Here is a 27740-nt window from a genome sequence, read left to right as displayed (position 1 = left end):
CAGATGAACACCAAGAACAAATGCACATGGCATTCTTAGTTTCTTTCAAAACCAATTAAAAGTAGCACAGGGACCAAAACTCTCACATACTCTCCTCTTCTTTCGTAGCTATACATGATCATTAGTAATGTTCCCGAGGTGCTGCGGAGTCGTTCTGTGTCCGTGGAAGCAAGGCTGCACTGGTAGGTCCATGCTAGTAGGCTGCTGAGGACGTGTGACAGGAGAAGTATCGATAGGTGAGCCTGGGCCTTTGGCATTGAGGGATTGGAGGGTCCACATTCACCAAAACAAAAAACAAAAAAAAAAAAAATCCATATACGACTAAATTGCTCGGACACCATTACCCCAAAAACATTCAAGGCTCTCGTTCCATGCTGATAAACCTTAACTCATTCTAATATATAAAGATATATATAGATATATATTTATATGAACAGAAATGGCAGCCACTTGTCTTTTTAGATGTTTTTTTTCTTCCTCTCGATAGCTCTTTTTTTTTTTTTTTTTTTTTTGCTTTGTCCTTGGCATAGAGGATCAGATAGTCAGAAGTTAATGTCACTGTTAAAAGTTTCAGGATAAGCTTGTTAAAACACAATTATTAGCTTTGCCCGCTCCTTATTGTCCTAAAATTGAACACTCACCGTTTATACAAGTCAGTTCTAAAAAATACTATGGCAAAGTGAGGTCTTTCCACTTAAATTTCATGGTGAATGACAAAAAATATATTTCACGTTCTGTCCGCTTTGTTCAGCTTATCAAACATAATAACTGGTCTGTTTTCTTTGTAGCATCGTACCAACATTCACTGATTTCAATATTGTAGAAGTTGTACAAAGACATAAATACAGTAGGATACAATACAGTAAAAAATACAAAATAAAGTCGATATAGTTCTGTTTTTTTTTCTTCTTTTTTTTCTCCTTAAATGATAATTTACCAGAGGCAAACCAGAAACGGATCTTTGACACTAGGCAAAAAACACGAGAATTACCCCCTGAGGTCAAATGATAAAAGAATAGCCGTGTCTCAAACCAGAGCTTACTCCCAGATAACTCACTACTTGTTTGTTATTTGTAAGTAGTGTGCTATGTACAGGACAATAGGCAAAAATGTGAGCGTCCTGTGTAACACATAGTCAACGTGTCCTAAGCAAGTGCACTAGTCCGGGTGTTATTACTACACTAGCGAGATATTAAGCTAAGGAAAACGTGAAGGCACAATCATCCGAGGCGGAGCGCGCCCCGAAAATTAAACTCAACAGTTGTGGTTTTCAAGGAGTTCGGATTTAAAAGAGGAAGGAGCAAGAAGGGAAGTCGAAGTGTACAGTTTGAAGATATGGTTCAGGTCTGAGAACGACGAGGCAGTGAATCAAGTTAAGGCCAAATTACTCGAGATCGTCCAATCAGAACGCTCCGACGGTAAAGACGATGTTCGACCTGACAGTTACTTTATCAGCTCCAAACCATGTTTCCATATCTTGGCTCGCTACCATAGGATTTGATGAAGTCAATTATATTGAACACTGCTTTTCTTTTTTTTTTTTGCACGATTTTCAGAGGTTGTTATTTTACACAATAATGTATAAATGTATGTTACAAGAATATACATGGGCTTCAGTCGATAATATCTCAGTATGGAGTACATCCAAGCATTCAGGGTGAGGACTTTGGCTTTGAAAAGTTAGTCTACATATGCACAAATATGAAACACACATAGAAAATGCACCATTTAAAAAAAAAAAAAAAAAAAAGGAAATGGACTGAATGGCTCACACACTTATCCATCACTTACAAGCACGCATACGGAGAACCATTTCCTGAAAAACTAAGAAAAACATAAAAAAAAAAAAAAAAAAAGAGAGAAAATAAGTGTTTTCAAGTTTTGCCTTTTCAGACCCCTCACATCTTATCTGCTGTCACCGACTTTGCTCAGAGTTGAGAAGGAACAAGAAAATATAAAAAGGAAAAAACAGGCTGGGGTTTGGAGGGCTTCAAGAGGGAAAGGTTCAAGTTTGTCATTCCTCATGTGCAAGTCAATAAAAAAAAACAAAAACAAAAAAAAAAAATGCTACAACTCGTACAACGCTTTGTCAACAAGACAGGTTCAGGGCAGGCCACGTCCCCCTGTAGTTTGCTAAATATTAGGGGCTCAAATATTGGCAGTCCAGCTTGCTCGTAAATGACACAAAGCACAGTATCCACTGCACTGTTCAGTTTTTTCCTTGTCCGGCTCGTCATCTCTCCACTCATCTGAAGGAAGAGCCGCTGAGGGATTCTGCCGTCCTCCTTTGCTTCCTGCTCCTGCGGAGAGGACTCAGCCCTCCTCTGCTCTGAAACGCCACACTTCAGTCGTTTGGTTCCTATGACTTCTGCTCAGGCTGACTGTCCCGGTCCTCTGGGTGTCGAGTGTGTGTGCGTCTCACTCACTGTCAGTCTCCAGATCTGAGTCGGACCACTGCACTGGGGTCAGTTTGCCATGCCGCTGGGCATACTCTATGACTGCTGTGTAGCAGAAGTAGTACTGGTCCCAGGTCTGAATACTGAAGGCCCTCTGCGTCCGCATCCGCCGCACCGTCTGACGGACATCTATTGTGCCGATGTCCTCCAGTCGGGACAGGCAGATGTCCAGTGTGCAGAATGTGCCTGGACAGAAAGAGAAAAGGAGCAAATTATACAAATTAATCAAAAAATGGCCATCAGAGTATGAACAGATTCAGAGTAGCTTACAGTAATGGGACACTGAGGGAGAAAAGCCTTCAACTGAACACGTTTCTCTTTAATTCTTCGTCCACGTTTCTTTTCTAATTATTTGTAGAGCTTCAGATCGGAAACAATTTTACAAATTTGTGTGTGAGAGCTATATTTTCCCCAAGCAAGCACCACCGTGAAGGCAACTGCAAGGACACCTGCTATTTTCGTGTACGTATGTAATATGACTATAAACCAGAGGGCGTGGTGGTTAATAAATTTACTCCGATGACGGACGGATCGCCGGTTGTATCCCTCTGAAATAGCTGCACCACTCACACTGTTGCATGAGGACACAGAATCAACACAGAAAGAAGCTGCTACCGGGACACACTGTTAGCAGAGGAAGCTCATCAATACATTTTGCAGGGGAAAAAATATGCTCCTTTGGTAAAATGTAGAAGACAAATATGCTTCTTTTACATACAGGAATTGTTGCGTGTGCTGTCATACATTGCTGCCTCGATACTCTAAGTTGGCATGGTTATTATGCAATACATCCAGTAGAGGGCTGCTGTTGCTTTCACAAAACATCAATGAAACGGGTTCAGAACTGCTAAAACAAGTATGAGCGTCCCTAACAGTATTTTAACTTCGGTATGGAGGGATAACTTCATTGCCTTCTGTTTTCAGATTTACTAATTAAGACGTAAGATACTTGCCTCAACATTTAATGGTTGTTAAATGTTATTTACTCATCAAAAAGAAAGAAAACTATACTTTAGCCCTAGAAACACAACCTAGATACAACTGTTTCACATAAACAACTCAGAATCAGTGATAAATCCCATAACTCAAACAAAACTCGTTTTGTCTTATTCAATGGCTGCTAAATGTAAAGTTCACCTAAACTTGTTTTTACCTGTGCGACCAATGCCCGCACTGCAGTGAACGACCACAGGGGGGCCCCCCGGAGACCCCCTCCAGCTGGACCCAAGGCTCTTGACTGCAGCGTCTCTCCGTTGATGGACGTGCTCCCGGAAGTCCAACATGGCCGACGCACTCTTGGGCACCCCGAAGTCCGGCCAGCTGACATAGAGGTAGTGGCACACGTCCCGCCTCTCTCCAGACTAAGAAAAGGTCGAAACGATTCAAAGAAGAACAGATCAATGGGAATATTGTTCAGTTTTTAAAATCGGACATTTCGTGCTACGTTATCTACTCTGAAAGGGAAATAGGTGGAATTTTTTTTTACCTGTGTGTTGTAAAGTTCGAGGTGGGATAATTTGAAGTCCTGAAACACCTGGATGTGTGTATTCCTGACCAAGAAGTACCCAAACTGTTCAGTCCTGCCCTCCTCCAGAGGCCAGTACTGACCACATTTGACTCGTCCGCGCTCCACGACCCTGAGACACACGGAGGGAAACTCGTCTCAGTCACACGTCTGGGAGAAATTCACAGCAACGTTGACTTCAAGTATCTCATCCGTCGCTCACCTGGTGGTCATGACAATGATAAGTACCATCTGTTCCCACACCATCCGCCAGAAGTCACCGAATGTTTTTGGCAAAGGACCTGAGGGGGCGGAACAGTCACCAGATCGAAGATGACACGACAGGCCTGGAAAGCCACAAATCTGGGAGAATCTCCAGATTTTCAACCACTTATAAACTTTTATACAGGTCACAAACACTTTACAATCATTACTTAAGTATTCCTCATAAATCATGTGCTTATTCCAGTCTTAACCAACAGTTTCACACACTGTGTGTCCCTTTTATGTCACACAGTACCAAGTACTGATGACATTTGCTGTTTCACTCTAAGTCAGTTAAGGACAAATACTGTTCACTGAATTGTTTTGCAAAGTGAAAACCATCTCTGTAATTAAATACATAAAGCTCAAGCACCATCTGCTCACCCTGAGTAGCGATGTAGGCGTTGCTCCTCTTGTACCCGTCCATGAAACTGGCATTGATGTAATCCGATGTCTGCAAAACAGCAGAAGAGGATTAAAACGGCTGTATAAATAAGCACACTTCCTGATTATTAATCATTTCTTCTGCTTTTAACCTTAACTGGAGAAAAGGAGAAGTAGGCAGCCGTTGGGGGTTAGGAGTCTTACTGAGGGACCCTGGGTCCAATATATTATATTTTCATGGCTTATGAGATGTAAAGTTTCTTCTGTAACCAACTGCTAGATTCATTCAATTCCAAATCATCAAATATGTGAGTTTTCCATAATACAGATAACCATTACTGAATTACTGAACTAAAAGAAAATGAAATATATGTAAATTGATTTACAGTTCTTCAAAAGTTACCACTAAATTACTGGTTGTGCATCAGAGTCTCCACAGCTTCAAGAATTTCTACACTTTTCGTTCATGTATAAAGAAATGATGTTGGTGAAATTCAGAGAAAACCATTACCTCGTCTTCATCGTCGCTGAGCTCGCTGAGTCGCACTCTGGACTGATCCAGACAGAGGACATCGCTGTACCTGTTCTTGATCTGATTGGCCAGTTTCCTACAAAGTTTACACCATGGGTTTTTTTTGTTTTTTTGGTTGCTTTTAAAGACAGATCATGTGACGGAGAACAGAGTGAGAGGTGACGGACGGATGCCTTACTTGGAGTAGTCGAAGGTGCCAGCTGGTGGCTCCTTGCGGATCTCCTCATACTCCTGGTAGATGCCCTTCTTCTTCTGCCTCTTGACGTGCTCCACCAGCTCGTGCACCGTCATACCCCCCTGCTCTGGCATGTGGACCGACGCTTCCATGCACTGGTTCTCATCGTCGGGGTCCCAGGACGAGGACAGGGGCGGGGACTGCGAGGAGGGCTGGTGGGGCGGGCGGGGCAGGGATTTCTGAGGTAACGGTGGCACCCCTTCCTCCTCTTCGCCCTCCTCCTCCTCCTCCTCCTCCTCCTTCATGGCCTCGTGCTGCGACTGATCGGCAGAGTCTGTCGCGCCGCCGTGCGTAGCGTCTCCATCGCCTTTCTGCGAGAGCGGCGTGTCGGGGGGCGTGTCCGACTGGGGCGGCGCCTGGCAGCTGCGGCCGTTCATGTTGGGGCTGCCGTCGCCGCCGCCGCTGACCGCCACGTTGGCCCCGGTCACCGCAGATCCATTCCAGTGTTGGTGGTTCCCCTGTGACCTGTCTGCAGCGGAATTGGGGCTCTGTTGGTACTGGCCGAGGCCTCGAGTCCTGCCCTCCACTATACTGCAGTGGTTGTGTGGGTTCGCATTGCTATCGTCGTAGCAGTTAGAGTTAGCGACGGCTCGCTCGGGACCTAACTGTTTATTTAAATGGGTGTGGTGCAGTGGAGCACCTACGCTGGCGTTGCTGTTCTCTAAGCTGTAAGAGCGCAACAGGCTTCCCACGCAGTCGTGTGTGTCGTGCTCGTCTGTGTCGCCCTGAGCGATGTTTGTGTGCACGTTAACGCAGGACTGGATCCAAGCCACGTGGCTGTACTGGGACGTCCCGCCCAGGTGCTCGGGCAGGGAGGAGGTCGGGATGTGACTCGCCAGCTCGTGAGCTTTCACCGTGCATACCTGGTGAACAGAGACAGGTGGAATGACAAATGTAAGACATTCACCAAACATTCTGATGAGAGACTGCAGTGAAAACAGCCACACGTACCCTTTCTCTCAGCTTTTCACGTACAAAGAGGCGGAGGACTGCAAAAGGTGCTCGGAACCAAAGAGGCGACGACACGATAAAGACACATTTGAGGCGAGCTGGAAATGCCCCCTGGGAAAAATGTTTCAAAGGGTTTTTAATGACAGAGAACACACACACAGAAACACACAAACAGTTCTTATATTTACCTTCAACAAATTGAGAATCTTGACACAGAGCTCGTAGTCAAAATTTCCATAACTGGAGTTGGTCATGTCGTAAATAAATATGAGTCCGTCTCTCTGAGTCTGCAAACTGGAAAGAAGTTTAAAAGATTTTAAACTAAAAGCACAATAATAAAAAATATAAACAAACGTGATCATTTCAGTTTTTTTTAAAGATCCATTTTAAGTTTCACATCTTTTAAAACCATAAGTTGGCGTATGAACTGAGAACACGACAACTTCATATGTATATGTATCTGTACGTTTCACTTTCAAGAAAAGTTGAAATGGAAATCCAGGAACTGAGAAAAACGCGTTAAGACAGCAGAAGCTGGAAGCAGTGAATGATTTGGGTCTCACTTCTCTATGGCTTTGTCCAGTTGATAGATGATGGCCTGCAGCACGGCCTTGTGGGTGGTGATGTCTGGCCGGTGGAGGCGGGCAGTAAACAGTGCTAGAGCAGCTCCCTTCGCGTCGCGGCCAGGCTGATAGGGAACATGAGGAGGTCGTCTTATACATTCAAAACATTCACGATAAGACACAGATGAAGACGTGCATGTACTTGCACAGAGAAAAAAATCTCGCATGATCCTTCTTGTTGTGTGGATAAGAATTAAATCATTGCTCACCAGGACTGTGAATTTGCCGCTCAGCAGCTCGGAGCGCAGTGGCTCCTCGTCGGGGTTGATATTGAAGATGCCCTCTTTGATTCTTGTGTTCTAATTTTATTGCATGTCGATGGAAACAGGCCAGTAAGAAGAAAAGTCATTAATACCATCAATAACGAGTCTGAAGATGTCTACGTCTTGGATATTGCTGTTACTCTGTTACTGCTGTGTACTAAAAGACTGACTAATAACAGCCTATTAACAATAGAGTTTAATACCAAGACATTTTTTATATTTCACTGATCTTCACTTTGTTCTTTTTCTTAGCTTTGTCACTCTCGTGCTATTCAGAGAACTGAAATTTGATAATAACCTGAAGGGTTATGCTTTTTGTACACACAGTCACACACACACAGACACACACAGACACACACAGACACACAGACACACAGACACACACACACACACACACACACACACACACACACAGACACACAGACACACAGACACACACACACACACACACACACACACACACACACACACACACACACACACAACACACACACACACACACACACACACACACCTCTTAACAGCAAACTCTTAGAGCAATATTTACAAAATCACAAAACAAATATCAGAAGAAGCATTTCAGAAGAAGTATTTCTATCTGGGATTACATTTTACTTTGAAATTGCACTCTGAGAACAAATGCCAAGACTTCACTGACATCCATAATGTTGGGTCAACCCCAGCCCTGGAACGCAGGCACAGGCATTCCTGAGTGTCTTTTTCACACAGTAAAAGCTTGTTGCTATTCAGGTTAGAACACGAGCATTTCATGGGGATTATAAAGGTTCAACAGACTGAGGTGTTAAAACACATCACACCACTTTATCGTGAAAGCTACAACTACAGAAGATAAAATAGGAAATTATGTGATCAAAAATTGGAATTTTATATTGTTTAATGAGAGCAATATTGAGTAAAACAAACCATCAGTGCATTATTTGGTAAACTCAAGTCTTGTGAAACTTTGTGATTTTAGCCACGTTATAAATTAATGACGTGATAAATCAAACAAGTTTTTAAAAAAAATGTGGGTTTGACAGTAAGCCTCACTGCACGACGTCAACCCACGCTCAAACAGAGGTGACGAAAACAATGACCAAAGTTAACATGTAAGAATGATTATCCTCGACCTACACGACCAGTGCCTTCAGGGGATACATAAAAAAATTAGGCTCAACAACATTTGCGCCAATCTTCTCGTAGCATTTATGTACAGGGAAAAGCCGAGCGTGGGAGTAGAGTCAGAATGTGGACGTGGTCAAAAGTTTTACTTCCATGGTAATAAACAAAATATTTTCTTGTAGCACCAGTGTTGTTTTGATTATTGTCTAATTTATTATCATTTTTGGCTGCATGTAGCCGTGAACATAGTGTACTGAGATGGCCATTGTGCAATTTCTGACACTGGTAGCAATCCTGTCACAACAGCAATCCAAGGACCTTTTATATTTCTATAAGAAAAGGAACAGAATAATGACATACCTTATATGCTTGGAACAGATCGATGGCTCTGGAGACGTCAAACTTGCGGGCCATAAGAAACTTTACAGCTGTAGGTTGGGAGACAAGCCCAGCACTGTGAGGCTGCTCCCTGCTACGCACCTCACTCAGGAACTCCTCCACAGCCTGGACACACAGGGGAGGCAACATGGAAGGGGACAGGTGAAATACTGGGCATGTGATGAGGATAAAAGCAAAGGAAATTTGTAAAATACATATTTCAGGGGAGAAGAGCACTAGGGAAGACCGACAACATGAAAAACTTTGGGAATGGAGACTGACATTTACAGGGGAAAAAAAAAGAAAAAAGAATCAGCTGTCTAAGCTGTGGCAGTGTTTTCATAGCCAAATGTAACAATAATGTGAGATGCAGATGGCAGCAGCAGGCTGTGCCACTGGAAGATGATGGGGATGAGAGCACTACTCTGCCAAGAGCCAACAGTCAGATTATTATCATCCAGATATGTCCTACGAGCTTCAAATCAACATGAAAAGATTACACAGACAAATCCTCAAATTAGCACATCACCTGTTAAAAAACAAATATACTCTTTGCAACATAAGAACCATGACATGGATTTCAAGCATATAAACAAAGATTTAAACAGTAACCAATGAAACCAAGTAAGTAGGCAACCTAACAGAAATGTATAGCATGAGAACATACATGGCAAAAATAGCACTTCTAACCTGTGTGTCGTTAATACTTATCCACATCTCTTTAACCACAATTTAGGGGGTTCAGAGCATTTCTTCCAAAATGACAGCCTATAACAAGGTTTGTGACACACGTGACATAAAGGCCACATGAGCCAAGACAAACAAACAAATGAAAAGGTGCACTTTATGGCAAAAAACAGTTCTGTTTATATCACACAGGTCTAAGTACAGCTACACTGTGATGCTGTCCAATGATAGACAACACTGGCATAATACACTGGAGGTCATTACAACAATGTTTACTTCAAAGTAATTTCATCAAAAGTGACCTCGATGGCCCATAATTATTGAGAGGTTGTTTTACATGTGATTATATCAAACTTGAGAGAAATGGATTTTGCAGCTGTACGATCAGGATGAAAGATCCTCAACTCACTGCAAAAAACATGAAAACTAATCATCATCACGTTCACAATTTCTAGAAAACCATCACTTAATGGTGAGTTTAATTATGTCAGCCTGTTACTGACTTTAGGACCATAATGTACAGTTTAACAGATATATCACATAATATGCTATTAAAATAATCAGCACAAGGCATAATATTTACAATAACGAGTGAATAATGGAGTGAAGCAGAATTTGATCTCAACTTAGACTTGTGACAATGTTATCCCGTGTGATCTTTTGTGATCTTGGTCTTCAGTCTATAACCCCTTCAACCCTTAGTATGGATTTGCACAAAATGAATTATTCATATTTTTGTTGTTCTTAAGCGATGATAAAAAAATTCTCTTCTGACCTTGAGTTTAGCTTCTTGCAGGCTTGGGGAATATTATCCAAGTCTCACAGCTTACATTTAAGAGTCACTTTCAAATGAGTAATTTGGCAACTAACAGGAAGGGAACATCCGAACCAACCAGGGTGTCTCAAACGCTGGTGGGGCTTACTTAGACACGCTGTAATAGACTGGGGTTGCAGAACGGGGAAAATGTTTTACTAGAACTAGAAATAACACATCGTCCATGATCAATAACTATCTCACGCTTCAACAAAACCTGTAAATAAATGCTGGGTGTTATCGACACATGTAGATGTCACATGAAGCCGTCAGATGTTTGCGATCACTGTCAGGCCCACCCCTTTTACTAGAAAGAAATGACAACAACAATGCTAGGAACCAGAGAATCACTTCTGTGAATTCAGCGCCGTAGAGCCCACAGGCAGGACACCGCCAGTGGAGCTGGCTGGCTCACTCGCGATGTACCATGAGAGACGCGTTCTCGATTTTTAACTTCGACGTGATGTAAAACCACTGAGAGTTGCGTCGAATATCACAGATTGGTCGTGTTTAAGACTTCCACGAGCTCCGACATCAGTGATAGCGTCTACCAGGACAGCTGTCGAGGAAATTCCCTGCAAGTCAACAATAGCTACTAGCATTAGCACACGGCTAGGTTACATGTGGTGGCGGGATGGCTAACACTTAAATTCACTTATAGACACACTGATGGAGGCAGCCGTAGGGGACATTTTTTTGTCGGTTAACATCCGAAATACCAATACATCTCTGAGCTCCGCTTTGAGTTGGGAAACACAGAGTGCGAGTACTTGAGGTGGATTGCCGGCTAGATGTTCCCTGCTACTACTAGCAAACGCCATCATGCTAACACATGCTAACTGCTGTCAGTCACACCGGAGCCAGAACGAACGGACCAGCGCTGTTTGCCACACCGCATCGGTCCCGCAGACAATGGAAACAAAAGACCGCTTAAAGAGGCGCCTAATGCCACGTGCGTGTGTGTTTACCGTGATAGGAAGACGTGGAAAAAATCGTCAATAGACTCTTACCAGCTGCTCCTGAGCTGTCAGGGCTTCCGCCATCTTGAAGCCTCCGCAACGTCGCAGCGGGCGCGCCCACCAGCCGCTCGCTCACGCCACACACCCCGGGACAGACACGGCTCCGCCCACCCAGGACGGACAGAGAGGCTCCGCCCACAAGCCGCCCGCTCACGCCCATGCCGTCAATGCTCAGGCCGCACACACCGGAACAGGCTCCTCCCACTCCAAGACAGACGCAGAAGCTCCGCCCACCCCGTTTAAAACCTGTTTACTACTGCCTGTCCGTCAGCCCTGTCTGTACAAAACACCGATCTTTACAGGAGGAAACTCAGCTCATCAGCACATTCAGCCTGAAATGAACCTGTGGACACACTCACTGCTGAGAACCTATGTCAAACACTACCCAAAGCGATCATGATCATCCACACATCCTCTCCAAAACCACAAGGAGTCATGGTTTAAAACATTTACTAACAGAAATGGCCATACACAAAATAGCTTCTAATGCAAAATGCTACTGCATGAAAAAAAAGAGAACCACAAGCCAGAAAAATAGCAATAAGTAGTCACAAAAAAGACAAGAAGAGAAAACTGAGCCTTAAAACTTAAAATAAACACAAAATGGCAACTACACACAGAAATGACCATACAGAAATAGAGACAAATTGATTATCATCAGACAGAATGAAACACAGAAATATATCTGTCAAGACAGCTTTGGGACTACAAGACTGTACCCGGCTGACCAGCATCGTTTTCTTTGCTGGTTTCATGCCGGTGACGTGATACTGGTGTAACAGGTTCTCAACATTAGTCTGCAGAGAAACACACACGCTGGTATAGCAAGCATGCACTATGCTGGTTAAGCTGAAAAGAATCTTTGAAGCACTACGCTCTTTTTTCAAAAGGGTAAACCACAAAATAACAATCAGACAGAGGGAAAGCCCCTCAAGTGAAATACTAAGATACACAAAACGACAAAAAGACACATCACACACAAGAAGCATGAAAAAATGACTAAAATGTGGTCCAAATGGTTTCAAACAGAAACTAAACAAAAATCAAACAGAATGCATAAATGTGAAAAATTACAACAACCACAAAATGACACAAACTGTCAAGAAACAAAACGGATCAAAAGGGTAATACACACTGACAAAATACACAGTCTACCAACAGACTGAAAAACCACAACACAAGATGAAAGGAGACATAAGAAAGCCACAAGAGACAGAAAAGCAGAGCATACAAGAGAAATATAGGTAGTTATACATAAAGCTGTCACATAAGCAAAAAGCAACATAATTCACACAAATTAATATAGAGACAACTACAAAGAGATTCAAAATTGCTAGACCTGGGACTGGGTCTGGACTGATAAATCAGACCACAACGTTACCAAATTATATTGTGTATCATATTTCTAGAAATTTATTTTTTCTGCAAAGCAATACATTTTATCAATAAAAAAATCATAACGGGAAAAACATCACTAAAAAAAATGTACTAGCAGTAAACAGGAACTTTTGACACTGCACCTTTGTTCCTGTCGGATTGTTTTAATGAAACACCGAGATGGCGCTGAGGCGGTGTTTTTGAACGAAGAACGAAATGTTTACATTTCGTAAACTAAATAATTCCACTCGATAGACTAAACAACCGTGTTGACTTGTGACGCGCATTTTCAATATTCAATCGATCAATAAAAACAGTTTCCAGGCGCGAGTCTCCGTCATGAGCGGCTCTGGCTGCTCATTGCTGCGTGTTCGGGATGAGCTCCTCCGGACCTCCGAAAAAGAAAAGCTACATGGGACAGCACCAGATCAAAAAGAAAACCAGGTCAGCCTAAATACTGTTTATTTTAACTCTGTGTCACGTGATTGGTTTGATCAAGATTGTTTATTCTCTGTTGCTGAGAAACATCTTCCAGTGTTTGAACATACTAAACGTGAGTTTAATGAATGTAAAAATGTCTGAATACAGTTTACAAAGTCCCGATGAGCCTCCAGACGGAGACAGAGTGTTACAGAAACCGTGCAATCTGTCAGACAAAGCAAACCCATCTCACAACAACAGCCGAGACAACCGAGGGGTAAGTGTAACAGCAGATTTCATTTCGTTTCAGATAACTTTAAGGATTAAGGGCCGATTTGTGATTGTTTTGGATGTTTGTTTTGTGTCTGTCGTTTCTGCTATGCTGTTATCTTTGATGTGTCCGTTTTTAAGTTGTTTGTCTGTTTTGAGTTGTGTGTGTTACTTTTTTTGGTTTGATCTTTTGTATGTCTGTTTTTTGCTTCTTTGTGGCTGGCATATGATACTTTAGTCTCAGTCATATAGTTGTTTTATTTTAGCTTCCTTGTGTCACTTTTTTTATTTATTTTCTTTCTCTGTTGTCTTTTGTACTAAGGTCACCTTATTTTTTGCTGTTGTGGTCCTGCTTTCTGTCACTTTTCGTTGATTTGTTTCACTTTGTTTGCATCCCTTTGTGGTCATTTTTGCATTTTGTTGAGTTGTTGTGGATATTTTTTGGTCTGTTCATGGCTGTTTTGATTCATTTGCAGTTCATTTACCTCTGTGAGTATTGTGTATTTCATTGTGATAGCTTTGTTATTTGGTTTTGCCTTGTTGTTGTTTGTATTTTGCTAAAATTATATCTTTGTTATAATTTAGCTTTTTTGATTTAACATTTTGGCTCAGGTTTTTTTTTGTCTCCAGTCTTTATTTTACAAAAATTGCATTCGTTTGGCTACACAATTACACAGTGGTTAGTGCTCTTGTCTTTTAGTGACAGCTTGCATGGGTGCAATACCGTACCATTCTGTGAGGAGTTTGCATGTTCTTCCCACATGTGTAGTTTTCCTTCAGGCAATCTGGTTTGTTCCCGCCGTCCAGCAACATGGATGTGAGGTTAATTGGTGACCTTACATTTCCCCGAGGTGTGAATGTGAGTGTGCGTCTGTCTATCTCGCTGTGTTTACTCTGTGATGGACTGATGACCTTGTCCAGGGTGAACCCTAACCATAGCTGGCTCAGAAAGGCTCTATCTCCCCTCAGCCCTGCTCAGGATATACTGTATGCTGTATAAAAGATGAATGCATGCTTTTGTTTGTGTTTTGTGTTCTTTGTTGTTGCTTCTTTTTCCCATTTTTTTATTACATTGTGGTCTTTGGCATCCTAATGTCATTTAGTATTTCCCCTATTTCATGGTATTTCCTGTTTTAGGATGGAGGAGCCGTGTTTCTGCTCGGGGAGTCCACCATAGCTCTTGACGATGAGATGCTGCAGGTACTCAGTGTTGTCGACCAAGGAAAGGCTGTCAGTCACGACACAAACTCAGCAACACTAAACACAAAAGCTCATAAAGAACCAGCATCATCAGTTATCGTTGCACCCCCACTACCTCCTGAACAGTCTGCGGATGTCAAACCCATTAGACATTCAGTTAGACACTCACCATCTCATCAGCGAACTGATGAAGGACCCTGCGGTGCAAGTAGCCCTCAGGGAGACATCGGTCAACACAAAGCAGGCTGTAAGAGACCAGGATGGAGCGCTGACTGTAAAAATCTGGCTCAGAAGCTTCTTTTCAGTGAGGACTTGGAAGTAATGGGGCATGGTGAGAGGAATCCAGAAAACCATGCAGAGCCTGCTTCTGTCTGTGTCAATGTCCTCCCCTGTAAGAGAACAGAAACCAGCCCGAAAGCTTGCAACTCCGGAAAGTGAGTCCGAACTAAACATAGCTGTCCTGATTTTCTTCCCCTTGGTAATTTGCTTCTCTGCAAAGCTTTTCCTGCTTGTTCTCTGTTGTCTCACAGTTCACCAAAAAGAAAAAGCGAAGGCAAAAGTCGACCGAGTAAGCATGGCGCAGCTCCACCTCTGGATGTGTCGAGGGACTACATCCTCTTCAGCCCCACGCGTGTCGCCGCTGCCATGAAGAAGTCCAAACTCCAGCAGTCATTACAGAATCAGTCCGCCTCTGTGCTCACAGTTCCCAGTGGCTTGGAGCTCAGCACTCTCGCCGACACACTACCTCAGGAAGGTATTTTAAACACATATACAACATGTTCCCTTTTATCATTTATTAATTCAAGTATTTGCAAATTGTAAGCAGAAAAAAGGACAAATGAAAATCATTGAAAATCAGTCCCAATGAGTAGCATAAGGATTCTTATAGCCTGCATTAAAGTAAAATAAGAAGACGTGCAATTGTATAAATTAAAATATAATGTTATTAAATTCTAAAGTCTTATATGAGCTAAACAGAATCAAAAATATTGCAGTCTAGCACATTATATAAAATAAGAGCTTGCAGTTTATTTGATTTTACCTGATTAGGTTGTGTCTTTCAGGTGCAGTCTGAACTTAGATTTATTTTTCCAGTGAAAAAAAAAAAAAAATCCACTTCTTCACTGTGCTAAAGATCGACTGTGAGAGCTGTTTGAAGGGCCATGTGTAAATGCAGCGTTTGCTGCTTCTTGCTGCAGGCACTGCCTTGTGTGCTCCTGTGGACCAAGCTGAAAAACTGCGGTTGTCCAGCTGGGGCTTACCGAAACCTGTCCTGGAATGCTACCAGAAGCACGGAGTGACTCAGATGTTTGAGTGGCAGGCTCAGTGTCTCGCCGTTGGACAGGTTCTGAATGGGGGCAACCTGGTGTACTCAGGTAGGAAACCTGTCATTTCTGTAGAAAATTGATTTGTGGCACTTTTTCTTCTATTTGCTCCTCGTTATCATTTCTGTTTATCTTTTCAGCTCCCACCAGCGCCGGGAAAACTCTGGTGTCAGAGCTGCTGATGCTGAAACGTGTGTTGGAGACCAAAAGAAAAGCTCTCTTCATTCTGCCTTTTGTTTCTGTGGCTAAAGAGAAGATGCATTACCTCCAGGTGAGGGAGCGACAGACAGCTAGACACACACTTGTTATTCTGAACTGCATGTTGATTTTAATATTAATCTCAGTCTGAACTATTTTTCTGTTTTACCTTTTAGAGCATATTTGAAGAAGCAGGTGTCCGTGTGGAGGGATACATGGGCAGCACGTCAGCAGCTGGAGGATTCGCCGCTCTGGACGTGGCTGTTTGCACCATAGAAAAAGCCAATTCCCTCATTAACAGACTCATTGAAGAGGACAGTATGAGTCTTTTAGGTAAAACATCTCTAATATTCCCTTTTGTTTAATTCCTAGGTAGTGGAATGAAATACCGTGTACTTTTGAAATATATGAAATTGGATAATGAAGGTCTTACAAGCAGAGGGCACATGTTATTATCACTATGCTCTGAAGACTCTTGAGTACTAATGAACTCAAAACCTTGAATAACAGCATCTGCTGATCATGTTTTTGCTTTAGTTATGTAAGATGGCAGTTGTGCCTTAAAATGGAAAAAAAACAATTAAATAATAGTCTTTTAATATTTCTGTGTAAAATGACCAGTGTCAGGAGTATGGGATTTCCCCTTTGTTCTCTTAAGTTTGTAAAAATATATTTTGTATGTTTAACAAAGAAAGTCATTTTACACCTTTGGAAATTGACATGGACTGATTGAGGTAAAGACAATATTTGAACATCTTCACTGAATTTCTGGTAGCTGCAGCCCTATGTTGTGTATTGATTATTAATAATTATTAGGAATGAATTAGAATGTGTTTGTCATTTTTATGCTGCTAGGTATGGTGGTGGTGGACGAGTTGCACATGATTGGAGACTCTGGAAGAGGATACCTGCTGGAGCTGCTCTTAACCAAAATCCGCTACATTACACAGAAGCAGAACACCTCAGGGTCTGCATCTGTTCTATTCTATTCGCTCATATACAGTAAAGGAAACTGCTGTGTGTTAATCAGTTTGTTTTTCCAGGTCGCTCTCTGAGGGTGTGCAGGTTGTAGGTATGAGTGCCACTTTGCCAAACCTCTCCCTCTTGGCCAGCTGGTTGGGCGCCGAGCTTTACCAGACCGACTACAGGCCTGTACCGCTGCACGAGCATCTCAAGGTGGGCCGCAACATCTATGACAAGAGCCTCTCCGTTGTGCGGCAGTTCACTCCTGCACTCAGCGTTAAGGTAGCTTCGATTCATCACGGTCTACCGATAACGCGTTTTCCTTTGAGCAGCGAAGTGATGTTTTGTTCGATCTTTGCTTGAAGGGCGACGACGACCACATCGTGAGTTTGTGCTATGAGACGGTGAGCGAGGGCCGCTCGGTGCTTTTGTTCTGCCCCTCAAAGAACTGGTGCGAGAAACTGGCGGACACCATCGCGAGGGAGTTTTACCATCTCAGAAACACTGGTACAAGAAATCTAAATCAATTCTTGATCGTGTTTTATGTTTTAGTTTGAAATGAAGCAAAATTGGAGCTGACCTCAAAGTGTGATTTCGCACAAATTGGCACAAATTTGTGAAACTTTCATCTTCTTCAGATCGTGACGGTGAAGCTGAACCTCAGCCAGTATGTCTGCAACAGGAGGAACTCCTGGATGTCGTAGCTCAGTTGAGAAGAACTCCAGCTGGTTTGGACCCCATCCTGCAGCGCACTGTGCCGTGGGGCGTGGCCTTCCACCATGCCGGTAGACACATTCACACCACAGAACAGCTTCAGACTGAAAGCAACAATTCACTTTATAGGATGCAAATAAGATCAGCTTCCACTCGGCAGGTCTGACATTTGATGAGCGCGACGTGTTGGAGGGAGCTTTCCGTCAGGGAGCGATCAGAGTCCTGGCCGCCACCTCCACTCTCTCTTCCGGGGTAAACCTTCCAGCGCGCAGGGTTATCATTCGAACACCAACATTCAACGGACACTTGTTGGATCCTCTCACATACAAGCAGATGGCCGGACGAGCTGGAAGAAAAGGAGTAGACACTACAGGTACGGATGGAAAGAGTGAGAAATAAAGGGAATTGTTGGTGCCTGCAGCATTTTTTTGAGGTTAATTTTCCTGGAATACTAGTGATAGATAACCCTTTATTCTTGATTCATCCCCTCCAGGTGAAAGTGTGCTGGTGTGCAAAGAGGTAGAGCGTCAGAAAGGTATTAGTCTCCTTAATGGCACGCTTCAGCCAATCAGCAGCTGCCTGGTGAAGCGGGAAGGCGAAGGTGTTACCACCAGCATGCTACGGGCCATTCTGGAGGTACAGATGGCTTCTGTCTCAAGATTTAAATGTGTGGAAAATATTTAGTCAAAACACAGTTATAACACTGCATTGCAGCAATTAATTAATACTGAATTAACATCTCCAATCAACATCATTATATTACACATCTGTGATTGTTTCATGTCTTTAACTTGTATCATTTGTTGTGCAGATAATTGTTGGAGGCGTAGCCAGCTCTCCTCAGGATGTGAGATTGTACGCTTCATGTTCACTTCTGGCCGCCAGCATGAAACACGAGAGCAAGAACAAGTCTAATGAAGAATCCAACAAAGGAGCAATAGAGGCCTGTGTTGAATGGCTGATGGAGAATGAATTCATTAGCATACAGAAGGATGGAGCAGGTAATTCCACAACTGGGATGGTGCTTTACTTTGGCTCAGTGATCATTTTGAGGGTGAAACAAATAATGCTAATTTTAAATAGCTTACAGTTGCCAGTTTTTTATTGGTTTATTTGTTTGTGACCACTTTTGCCTTCTTCTAAGTATTTTTTTTCTCCACCTGTCTGCTGATTCAGATGAGCGATACTGTCCAACGCAGCTCGGAGCTGCCACCCTTTCATCCTCCCTCTCCCCTCCGGAGGCTCTGGGAATATTTGCTGATCTTCAGCGGGCAATGAAGGGCTTTGTTCTAGAGAATGACTTGCACATCCTCTACCTGGTAAACATGTCATATAACCTGATGACTGAATATTATTAACTTTATGCGACCAAGAACCAAGTGTGTTTCTTTGACTTGATATTCTACAATTTTAACTCTATATCCAAATCCTCTGTAGATCACTCCGTTGTACGCAGAGTGGACTACCATCGACTGGTATCAGTTTTTCTGTCTGTGGGAACAGCTGTCTTCATCCATGAAGAGAGTAGCAGAGCTGGTCGGCGTCCAGGAAGGCTTTCTTGCTCGATCTGTCAACGGCAAACTTGTTGCCAAGACAGAAAAGCAGCACCGACAGATGGCAATTCACAAACGGTAAACATACATTTACCTTAATGACAGGCTGAAGGTATATCATCATCATCATCATCATCATCATCATCATCATCATCATCATCTTCATCATCTGTTTGACGCAGTCCTTCAACTTTGGGCGGCGGAAAACAAGAACATGGCTTTAGAAGCATTTACATATTTAAATGTCACCAAAACATAATTACAATTCATACTTACACTGAGTAGTATTATCCTGTAGAGAACTGGTGTGTGTGTGTTATTTCTGCATTTCATGGCTGTATCTCCGGCGAGTTTGTTTGATGAGATCGTTTATTTGTCAAAAACACTTTTTCTTTCGATCTATTTTCAGATTTTTCACCACTCTTGTGCTGCAGGATCTAGTTAAGGAAGTTCCTTTAGGAACCGTTGCATCAAAATACAACTGCAATCGTGGGCAGTTACAGTCTCTGCAGCAGTCTGCCTCCACATACGCAGGTTTGTGTTGTATTTGACAAAATTCATATATTACCATTGTAAGTCTTTAGGTCTGTGGAATATGATTGCTCTAGATTAATATTGATATATTAAATTTTACAAAGTAAAGTAGTAAATCCAGTCTCATCTTCTCAGGTATGGTGACGGTTTTCTGCAAACGCCTCGGCTGGCACAACATGGAGCTGCTGTTGTCTCAGTATCAGACTCGGCTGAGCTTCGGAGTCCAGAGAGAGCTGGTCGACCTGGTGAGGGTTTCCCTTCTGAACGCGACAAGAGCTCGAGCGCTCTACGCACAAGGCCTGTGTACCGTGGCCGAACTCGCCAGGGCTGCTGTCACCGATGTGGAGAAAGCCTTGAGGAATGCAGTCCCATTTAAGAGGTTAGTCGATATTTGTGTTTTTCATGTTGCTGTGTTTCATACAGATATATTGGAAAGCCTAATAGATTGCACATATGAGAATATTTATCCGTTTTGTGTATTGAACATGTCAAAATATCAGCATTTTATTTGTATAACACCAAATACAACACAATCACGTCTCGGCACTGTTACAGAGAAAAACCCAACTATTCCACATGAGAAAGAATCAGCCAAAGTGGGAAGAAAAAAAACTCCCTTTTGACAGAAACAGGATCAGAGGTGGAGGCTTTAAGCTTTTCCGGTTGGGATTAAGGGAAAGAAGAAGAAGAGAAAAGGACAGGACGGACAGACAGATTATGGACAGGGATTCAAACCTTGAACACCAAATTTTGCACCGTGCACTTGTCAAAGTAGCAATTAAAGATTTATTCTTCTGAAAACCTGATTTGACTGAAGTGTAAACTATAACATCTGCTCTCATCAGCTCGAAGCGTGCGGTGGATGAGAGTGAGATGGAGGCGGCGGAGAGACGGCGCCTCCGTTGCGTTTGGGTCACCGGTGGACGGCCTCTGACCGAGCAGGAAGCGGCCGTCCAGATCGTGTCTGAAGCGAGGCTCCTCCTTCAAGAGGACTTGGCCCAGCTGGGGATTCAGTGGGATCCAGCGACGCTTCCTCCTCCTGTCTCTGCAATAAACCGCCCTGATGACCACTCGGACGCCTCGTCCTCCTCACGTGAAATCCAGACGGAAACCATTCAACTGCCTCAAAATGAAATGCAGGTAAAGAGTGGAGATAGTGACGAGCAGAGAAATGAGAGCAGGGAAGATTTTCCAACAGAGAGAAGTAAAAGACAAGACGGAGAGGCCCTGAGTGAGCAAGAGAATGGTACATCTGAGGAGATGAAGTTAAACGGAGGATTAAAGGACTCCAGCAAAGAAAACAGAGGCGGAATGGAAATCCAACTAAACAACAATGAAGTTCCAGGAGAAGAAGTAAAATTAACAGTGGAAGCAGCTACTGTTGTGTCAGTGGGAGAAGAAAGAGTAAAGACCTTTGAAGAAAAAAGTAATAAAGGAAGCACGGTGTCTGAGCAAAAAAGAGAAAACAGCAGCGAGGTTCATCAGCCTGTTCCTGAAAGGAGCCTGACGCAGGAGTTGGCCGAGATCATTTCCAGCCCCCCACCTCTACCCCCGAAACAGCCTCCGCCTTCAGCTTCTACCCCAATGCCACCGCCACGCTTCCGAGCCCTGATATCCCGTGTAGAACAACAAAATGTTTCCTCAAGGACAGCGAGAGCTGGCGGCGCTGCGGGGCTCATTGCCTCGCCCGTGCAGACGGACAGACTGAAGCACTCAAAAGCCTTAAGCAAAGTCCTGCACTCGATACAGACTGACAGAGGCCCACAAGATAGTGAGCAGAATGGGCGTTCAGTCCAAACTGCAGTGGCTTCAGGTCAGGAACAAACCGCCATTTCTGCTCCTGGCGTGGTGCAAAAACCCTTTCCAGGTGTTTCTACACTTACAAAAACCGATATATCAAACCCTCCCCGCTCTGTATCTCCTGCATCGCACCTGTCCCCTGAGGCAAAACGAAGAAGGATGGCCGGCGATAACAGGGATGAGTTTTCGTCTCCTGACCTGTACATAGAAGACAAAATGGACGAAGAAGTTGAAGGACACTTTAAAATGGGAGAGGAGGGTTTCAGTGACAGCTTCGAGTTGGACACAGAGACAGAACGGATCATCATTCAACAGACGCATCAACAAAGAGAGGCGAGGGAGAGAGGTACAGGTCAACTAGTGGAAACACAAAACATGAGGGAGGAGAAGGATGTGACTGAAGCAGCTGCACAGATTCCAATAAATACAGATCAAGGGAGAAACAGTATTCAGGTCTCTGACGTTGTGTCTCCAAGAATGAACACTTCTCTCACCAACAGCCAGCTGGAGCTCATCCTAAACACCAGCCACCAGAGTTGGCCTGGAGAAAGGGATCATGAGGCGACCGGTGCTCATCATGCTGCTTCAGACAGTTTCAACAGGAGTAGCAGTTTCTTGTTCGACAGTCTATACGACAGCCCTTTGCTGGAAAGTCTGAGCCCACGACAGATCCCCGACCATTTGGACGAAGAGGTTTCTGTCAGGCAGGATGTCAGAGATGAACACCCTCTCCCATCAACCCCGGAGAGACGACGCAGCAAACTCCTCGCCAACCAGGAAGCGGAGAAGCAAGAAGCAATCCAGTGGGGGGAGTCGTCTTTTAACCTGTCGGAGTGGGGCGACTCGCTGCTGGTCGGGGAACACTTCCTGGAGTGGAAAAGTTCGTCCAGACACAAAGAAAGAAGCGAAAGCGACCAAGACTCCGGTTCACGAGAACCGCAACAACCAAACACAGATCCTGTTTTGTGTAATGAAGAACAGTCACATCCACGAACTGAATCCTGTGAAGCACAACCTCGGCTCACTACCGCTGCCAAAACTCAGGATGAGTCCGGTGGGATAGATGGCCATAAGAAAACAACTACAAAGAATAACTGTGCACAAAAAGACACAACCTCTTGTGAGAGGAATGGAATTCCATATGAAAATGGTGATTCTGGGAACCGGGCAGATAAACGAAGTGATGATAAAGAGGCAGAAAAGAAAGTTGTTTTCTCGTCAGATAATGGAGCTCAGCCTGGTAGTGCTCCTTATTGCAGCCCTGGTCTGCAGGATATTTTTGATCATTGGCCCAGTATGTCCGACCCGTCCTGGCAAAGTAAAACGGAAGACCCCGCAGCTGCTGCAAACACAGCGGGTGCTGCAACAACGCCAAACTCCCCGACATCAGTAGGCAGAACAAAGTTTGACCTGCTGCAACCTACCGCTGCAGACAACCCAGAAAAGAGGGAACCCTCAAGCAAAAACATAGCAGAGAGACCGGGCTCTGCCGCTGATCTCATTCCTCCAACTCAAGAAACTCCGTCTGTGACGCCAAGAGTCAAACTGACGACCTCGTCTATCCACTCACCTCGCACTGCTGCGCCATCCTCAAGATCTGTTCAAGAAAAGTCAGCAGTCACAAAATGCCTGAAATACAACTCAGAAAACATTCATATTCCATCAGGAATTGCTTCTGACAAAAAACATCAAAATTCTCCACCTGATCACCACAACAACCCCAAAACAGTGTCTGTATCTGAACAGATTTCCTGTTTGAAACCGGAGCAGCGCTCAGTCCAGAACCCCAGTCCTCCCACAGACTCTGCTTCTCCACCCTCCCCCCGGCCAGAACCTGCCTCGGAGTCGCCTTTGTTGAACGAAAGCTTCGGTCTGCAGCTGTCCCAGGATGCATCACTTTGTCTGAGCAGCGCTGGGACCTTCTCTATCATAGACGTCGCAAGTGACGGGCGTTTATTCGACACTTTTATTAAAGAGTGGAAAACAAAGGAGCGCTACTCTCTGGCTTTAGCCTGTGAGAAGATGGAACACAGACAGCTGCCTGAGAGGGAAATAGGAGTGAAACACAGGAAAGGTAAGAGTTGATGTTTGATGAACATTAAAAATTGATCTAAATTGTTTCATGCATGTTTTATTTTTCCTTCTGTGCCTCAGATCTGCAGAAGCTTAACACCGCCAATGGTTTTCCAGTGAGAGGCAGGGAAGACGTTGTGTTAATTGGACTGTCTGTCTGCTGGGGAGCAAGAGATGCTTACTACGTATCTCTGCAGGAGGAGCAAAGCAGGGGTATTGATGCGCAGCTTGTTCATATTTATGCATAAATATACATAATGTTTTTTTTTTCACCTGTTTTCATCCTGTCTGTCACACCCCAGGTCTCAGCGCCAGCCTGGCGCCTCCTCCGCTTGATGTCAGTCTGCCGGTGAGCGAGAGGCTGCAGCAGGCGAAGGCCTGTCTGAGCAGGCAGTCGGGGGATGGCGCCATGCGCGTTTTAGTAGCACATGATATCATCCAGGTGTACAAGACACTGGTGCTGAGCTGTGGCATCAGCTTGGATGGGAATTGTGAAGACCCAAAGGTATGAAAAAAATTCAAAATTGACAACAGATAAAACAGTCTTTGCAACTTTTTTTAACTTGATAAAGAGCCAGAAATATCCCAAAAAGAAGCAAAATCTCTGGTGAATTTCCGCTGCAGGTTGCCAGCTGGCTGCTGGATCCTGGAAGTGAGGAAAGGACTCTGCCCAACATGGTGACTGTCTATTGTCCTGAAGAATTACCTCTGTTGGACGGACTGGGAAATGCACATTCACACTGTCCTCGTGTTCGAGCAGCAACCGAGAGCGTTCTCGTTTTCGCCGTCATGAACCATCTCACCGGCCTGCTGGAGACAGACGGGACGCTCAGTATGAAAGCTCACTTCATAAGACCAGAACATGGGCTGTTTGCGCATCGTTTCAACCTCTTTTTCAATTTCTGTCAGATTTATTCAGACACATAGAGATGCCTTCTCAAGTGTGTTTGGCCCTGTTGGAACTGAACGGCGTCGGCTTCAGCGTTCAGGAGTGTGAGAGACAGAAACATGTGATGCAGGCCAAACTCTCCGCGCTGGAGTCTGAAGCCTACAGCCTGGCCGGACACAGCTTTTCTCTCACCAGTGTAGACGACATCGCTCAGGTACGACTTACTGAGCGGTGTCTAGTCGGCGTGTAACGCTGAAGACTTCACGGTGTGTGAATATGTTGTAGGTGTTGTTCCTGGAGCTTCACCTGCCTCCAAATGGCGACGTCGGGGCATCTAAAAGTAAGAAGACTCTGGGCTACACCAGGAGAGGCGGAGGCAGAGTACGACTTGGGAAACAGTTCAGCACCACAAAGGTGAAACTATTTGGTAGCATTTTATTAAAGCTCTGAACTTGAAGACGGGACTCAAAGACATTCCGCATTGAAGAACAGACCATTATTCCAATGTTTTGCTCAAAGTAACCTTTTAACGGCGTCAGGGTTTCTTGAATACAGTCAAACTCAGTCAAAATCAACTCATTTTATCAAAATTGCCAAATAAAAACTGGATTTCTGAATATTAATATGTGCTTTTGACTCAGTAGGATGTTCTGGAGAAGCTCCGCCCGCTGCACCCGCTGCCGGCCGTGATTCTGGAGTGGAGACGGATCACGAACGCCCTCACTAAAGTGGTGTTCCCCCTGCAGAGGGAGAAGCAATATCACGCAGCGCTGGAGATGGACAGAATATACCCCGTCGCCCAGACACACACAGCCACAGGTACCACTCAGACACACCAACCTGCTGTCACTTCGCTGTATTTCAGTTTGTCCACTCACCCTAAAGTCATTGGTTAAACGTTTCACCTCATGCAGTGACCAAGCTTGCTTTTATTTATTTATTTCTTCAGGTAGAGTGAGCTTCACTGAGCCCAACATCCAGAATGTCCCCAAAGACTTTGAGATTTCCATGCCTACAGTGGTGGGTGAGAGTCCGCCTTCACAGGACTCCTGCTCTGTGGCCAGAAAGCCAGGGTATGTCCAGACTCGCTGCTCGCTTTCAGCATAAATCTACCTTTTGCTTTGGAAACACTGATCCAGCCATAACCTCACTTTTACTTTTGGTTGAATCAACCTGTCTTGATGAATTTGGTCCAACCCTCTCATCTGAAGAGTACATGAGGACGCACGACAATATTAAAAAAAGGTTTCATGGTTTAATGCATCATTCTGTGTTTGTATAGAAAGAAGAGACGCTCTACGGTGCCCTCAGTCACAGCTGGACCTGCAGAGCGAGGCCCCGCCTTCTCTGTCAGCATGAGACACGCCTTCATTCCTTTTTCAGGTCATTATAATATGATTGTTTGTGAATATATGATATATTTTTTCCTTCCATTGCTTCATGTCGGATGGTTTCATCTGCGGTCTGTGCTGATCTGTAGGTGGAATGATTCTGGCAGCAGATTACTCCCAGCTGGAGTTGAGAGTGTTGGCTCACCTCTCTAAAGACCAGCGCCTCCTCCAGGTCAGTAGAGTAAGCAAGAAAAAACATTTTATTAATCCAAGACGAAAACACATCAGAAAGACTCTGTGTGTGTGTGTTCACAAGGTGCTGAACGGAGGAACAGACGTGTTTCGCTGCATCGCTGCGGAGTGGAAGAGTGTTGACCCCGAGTCAGTGCAGGATAGCCTGAGGCAGCAGGCCAAGCAGGTACGGCTTGGCAGCAGAGCGATGACGGACGTGTCAACTGTCTCCTGTAAGCTCGCCGACGAGTGTTGGTGTTTTCAGATTTGCTACGGCATCATTTACGGGATGGGAGCCAAGTCTTTGGGGGAGCAAATGGGAGTGGAGGAGAACGACGCTGCCTGCTACATTGAAAGTTTTAAGGCCAGATACAAAGGTATTTACTGTTCCAGTCCTATTATTTGACCCCCTTATTGTTGATCAACTGACATAAAAAGGGAATTTAAGGCCTGGGAAAGCTGCATCCACGTCCTGTCTTGTGTTTCAGGGATCAACGCTTTTCTGAAACAAACGGTGAAAAACTGTGCAAAGGACGGCTATGTCCAGACGCTGATGGGCCGACGGAGATATTTAGCCGGAATAACCAGCACCAACGTGCACGTCAAAGCTCACGTCAGCATGATTCTACTTGTGTAAATTATATACGAGTGCGTGTGTGTGTTATATAGTTTATATTAGATGATCTCCCTCTTCTTTCCTCGTACTTCCAGGCGGAGCGACAGGCAGTGAACACGACTGTTCAGGGATCGGCCGCGGACATCGTCAAACTCGCCACAATTAACATCCAGAAACGACTGAGAAAAACCTATCCTGCCGCTCCACTGTCCCACGAGCACATGAGCGCAGGTGAGCATCCAGTCCATCCATCTGCAGGCAGCGATCACCACGGTGTCAAATTAAAGTCTGTCTGTGTTGTTTCAGGCCGCAGTAAGAGCAGAACTGGAACGTCTCGGCACAGAGGAGCCTATTTTGTGCTGCAGCTGCACGATGAACTGATTTATGAAACCACAGAAGAAGACCTGATCCCGGTATGAAACCTGCTGTGTTTGTTTTGGATGTCTGGAGGCAGAGGATGAGTGTTACTCCATACAGCTTTGGATTGTTTCACAGATTTATTTTTTTCCCCCTCTCAGGTTGCGCAGATCGTGAAGAGAGAGATGGAGTCAGCAGTGAAACTGTACGTGAAGCTAAAAGCCAAAGTCAAGGTGGGACCCAGCTGGGGCGACCTGCAGGACCTGGATATATGAAGCCCGAGTTTTAAATCTTTCACCATGAAATCAAATACTGTGCAATGTTCTGCGATGTTTGCACTTTTTTAACAATGAAATGCAGTCTAAATGAGCTACTGAATGTATTTATAAATCTAATTTTCTGTGTATAGTATTACATATTGCACACTTTTAGTGACAATGGTTGAGTACTGTCAGATGTAATAAATGAAAAACAAGTGGTTTTGTCAATGATGGTTTTAAAAGGAGGACTCAGGCATTTTGGATCGAGGACATCCTGAAATCTCACATTTTATTGGACCATTGGTGAAGCTGTCTGACACAAGTACATACATTGTCATTCATTAACACTGTTTTGTTGTACAATTCGGAAATGCACTGCAGCAGAAGTGACACTCTC

General features: G+C 44.1%; 2 protein-coding genes across 3 annotated transcripts; one reads left to right on the top strand and one right to left on the bottom strand.

Moving 5' to 3' along the window:
• Positions 1 to 488: 488 nt before the first annotated feature.
• Positions 489 to 11256, bottom strand: LOC115390377 (tyrosine-protein phosphatase non-receptor type 9-like). 2 transcript variants are annotated; one of them, XM_030094222.1, is made up of 13 exons: positions 11224 to 11256; positions 8695 to 8838; positions 7159 to 7248; positions 6890 to 7014; positions 6515 to 6620; positions 6327 to 6437; positions 5319 to 6238; positions 5120 to 5216; positions 4609 to 4678; positions 4184 to 4262; positions 3943 to 4093; positions 3610 to 3817; positions 489 to 2642 (listed from the first exon to the last, which is right to left on the bottom strand). In XM_030094222.1, exons 1-13 carry the CDS (start codon positions 11254 to 11256, stop codon positions 2419 to 2421), a joined length of 2358 nt encoding a protein of 785 aa, XP_029950082.1. In that variant the 3' UTR covers positions 489 to 2418. The 2 variants fall into 2 exon arrangements, with proteins under 2 accessions (XP_029950082.1, XP_029950083.1); XM_030094223.1 differs by having other exon boundaries at positions 2419 to 2642; positions 11182 to 11256.
• A 1667-nt stretch (positions 11257 to 12923) lies between these two features.
• Positions 12924 to 27729, top strand: LOC115389569 (DNA polymerase theta-like). The gene is made up of 35 exons (XM_030092986.1): positions 12924 to 13053; positions 13198 to 13306; positions 14437 to 14499; positions 14680 to 14933; positions 15030 to 15253; positions 15699 to 15875; positions 15965 to 16095; positions 16199 to 16355; positions 16878 to 16989; positions 17066 to 17267; positions 17351 to 17492; positions 17624 to 17770; positions 17860 to 18072; positions 18193 to 18335; positions 18511 to 18700; positions 18876 to 19018; positions 19137 to 19330; positions 19662 to 19786; positions 19922 to 20165; positions 20632 to 23660; positions 23741 to 23872; positions 23962 to 24164; positions 24284 to 24491; positions 24569 to 24762; positions 24834 to 24962; positions 25193 to 25367; positions 25498 to 25621; positions 25831 to 25931; positions 26029 to 26111; positions 26196 to 26297; positions 26376 to 26487; positions 26599 to 26723; positions 26822 to 26957; positions 27033 to 27139; positions 27245 to 27729. The coding sequence occupies exons 1-35, from the start codon at positions 12986 to 12988 to the stop codon at positions 27356 to 27358; spliced, it is 8112 nt and encodes a 2703-aa protein (XP_029948846.1). The 5' UTR covers positions 12924 to 12985; the 3' UTR covers positions 27359 to 27729.
• Positions 27730 to 27740: the final 11 nt, after the last annotated feature.

Source organism: Salarias fasciatus, chromosome 6 (genome assembly GCF_902148845.1).
Source record: "Salarias fasciatus chromosome 6, fSalaFa1.1, whole genome shotgun sequence".
NCBI lineage: Eukaryota > Metazoa > Chordata > Actinopteri > Blenniiformes > Blenniidae > Salarias > Salarias fasciatus.
Note: the sequence above shows the minus strand (reverse complement) of the source record. Positions and strands in the feature narration are given on the sequence as shown.

Bases quoted from the DNA above. Each gene is read 5' to 3' on its own strand.
- LOC115390377 (XM_030094222.1), bottom strand. From the start codon at position 11,256: ATGGCGGAAGCCCTGACAGCTCAGGAGCAGCTG. The intron at 6,239-6,326 runs GTACGTGTGGCT...TCTGTTCACCAG, and splicing joins GTGAAAAGCTGAGAGAAAGG to GTATGCACGGTGAAAGCTCA. The intron at 4,679-5,119 runs GTAATGGTTTTC...GCTGTTTTGCAG, and splicing joins TCAGCGACGATGAAGACGAG to ACATCGGATTACATCAATGC.
- LOC115389569 (XM_030092986.1), top strand. From the start codon at position 12,986: ATGAGCTCCTCCGGACCTCCGAAAAAGAAAAGCTACATGGGACAGCAC. The intron at 15,876-15,964 runs GTAGGAAACCTG...TTATCTTTTCAG, and splicing joins GGGCAACCTGGTGTACTCAG to CTCCCACCAGCGCCGGGAAA. The intron at 18,701-18,875 runs GTAATTCCACAA...CTGCTGATTCAG, and splicing joins CATACAGAAGGATGGAGCAG to ATGAGCGATACTGTCCAACG.